The sequence below is a fragment of the Camellia sinensis genome, chromosome 1 (genome assembly GCF_055761805.1).
Source record: "Camellia sinensis isolate YWXY chromosome 1, ASM5576180v1, whole genome shotgun sequence".
Classification (NCBI taxonomy): Eukaryota; Viridiplantae; Streptophyta; class Magnoliopsida; order Ericales; family Theaceae; genus Camellia; species Camellia sinensis.
This window is the reverse complement of record NC_138961.1, coordinates 188,126,349-188,127,707: the sequence shown is the minus strand read 5'-3', so window position 1 is coordinate 188,127,707 and position 1,359 is coordinate 188,126,349. Positions and strand designations below refer to the sequence as shown.

The following is a 1,359-nucleotide window of genomic DNA, read 5'->3' as shown; positions in this document are numbered from 1 at the left end:
GTTGTCAACGTTGTTGCATTTTGTTTATCGAGTTGTAAACTTGCTAAAAGTTCTATTATATCTTAGTAAGTTGAGTTGCTTAGTTTGTTGCGTCGGTTCACTACCTGACCTGGTGATTACACAAGGCACATTCCCATTCAATTTCATTTTTTGTGCAAAATAAAATGATGCGATACGATGCTAAAAGTTTAAAACATAAACACTTGTCAAAAGCTGTTTCATTCCATCATGTTTTGCAACGAACAAAGGTACAAGTTTTACAGAAAATAAAACTGCCTAACAATGTGCAAAGTGCTACAAACTACTAGCAAAAAGAAAAATAAAGCAGGAAACGGCAGCATCAATGCCCTCGGGAGCGGGAATGAGAAGCACTCCTCATCCTCTTCTGCGGGACAGCCTCTGCACCATCATCATCGTCTGGGTCAGAGCTATCATCCTCAGGATCCCCCTCAGCCTCGTCCCCACTCCCCGAACCAAGACCGGAGCCCCCCTCCTCAGCAGATGTCTCTGACTGACGATCTGTGGCCTCCTCCTCCTCCTCCTCATCAGGCTCCACCTCTACAACATGTGTCCTGTGCCTGCGGGAGGACCCTCCTCGAGCTCCTCGAAAAGGCCTAGATGGCCCAGCTCCTCGGAAAGGCCGGGATGGCCCAGCCCCCTGAAAAGGCCCGGATGACCCAACTTCGTGAAATGGCCCAGATGGCTCAGCTCCCCAAGGAGGCGCAGGTGGCCTGGCCTGCGGCTGACCGGACCATGAAGGCATCTGAAAATAAAGAGTTCAATTCAAATACATCAGTCCAAATATATACATCAGATGCAGATACAAGCAAAGACTACGTGAAGTGGGTGCATGTAAATACAGTGTACAAGTGGGGTGTGTGTCAGATGTGCTCTACACAAGTAGTCTATCGATGCAGTAGAAGTCAGCATGTCATCAGAAGTATGATAAATGCCAGAAAACTGAAGGGTACCTGAATGCCCGCGATAGACAACTGTGCCTCCCTCCGCAGGACCATGCCCTCGAGTGTGGCCACCAGTCCAACCACCTCCTCCATGTACCCTCGCGGTGGCTGCAAATATGAGCTCATAATCATCAGTGAATGAAAGAATGTCTAAAACGTCTGAATGATGAATGAAAAAAAATAGTGGAGCATACCAGCGGTGAGTCGGGATCAATGGCATATCGATCACTGGGCATCGGAGGCTCTAGCGGGATCGGAGTCGGAGAGATAGCCCCATACTGCCACGCCATCAACTCAGTTGGCATATCTGGCCATCCAGGATGAGGATAAGTCGGCGAAATCGAAGGAACCGGTCTACCCCCACCTCTAGATGTACCAGCCCCGCTGGTGGAAGGAA

General features: G+C 49.2%; 1 protein-coding gene across 1 annotated transcript; it reads right to left on the bottom strand.

Annotated features, from left to right (window-relative positions):
• Positions 1-218: 218 nt before the first annotated feature.
• LOC145790438 (uncharacterized) lies at positions 219-1,065 on the bottom strand. Its single transcript, XM_082868269.1, has 2 exons — positions 972-1,065; positions 219-763 (listed from the first exon to the last, which is right to left on the bottom strand). The coding sequence occupies exons 1-2, from the start codon at positions 1,053-1,055 to the stop codon at positions 341-343; spliced, it is 507 nt and encodes a 168-aa protein (XP_082724395.1). The 5' UTR covers positions 1,056-1,065; the 3' UTR covers positions 219-340.
• Between the last annotated feature and the right edge of the window lie 294 nt (positions 1,066-1,359).

What these genes read in the sequence shown, in the direction of transcription:
- LOC145790438 (XM_082868269.1), bottom strand. Translation starts at nt 1,055, where the DNA reads ATGGAGGAGGTGGTTGGACTGGTGGCCACACTCGAGGGCATGGTCCTG. An exon ending in TGTCTATCGCGGGCATTCAG is followed by an intron (nt 764 to 971) that starts GTACCCTTCAGT and finishes CTTTATTTTCAG; the next exon opens with ATGCCTTCATGGTCCGGTCA.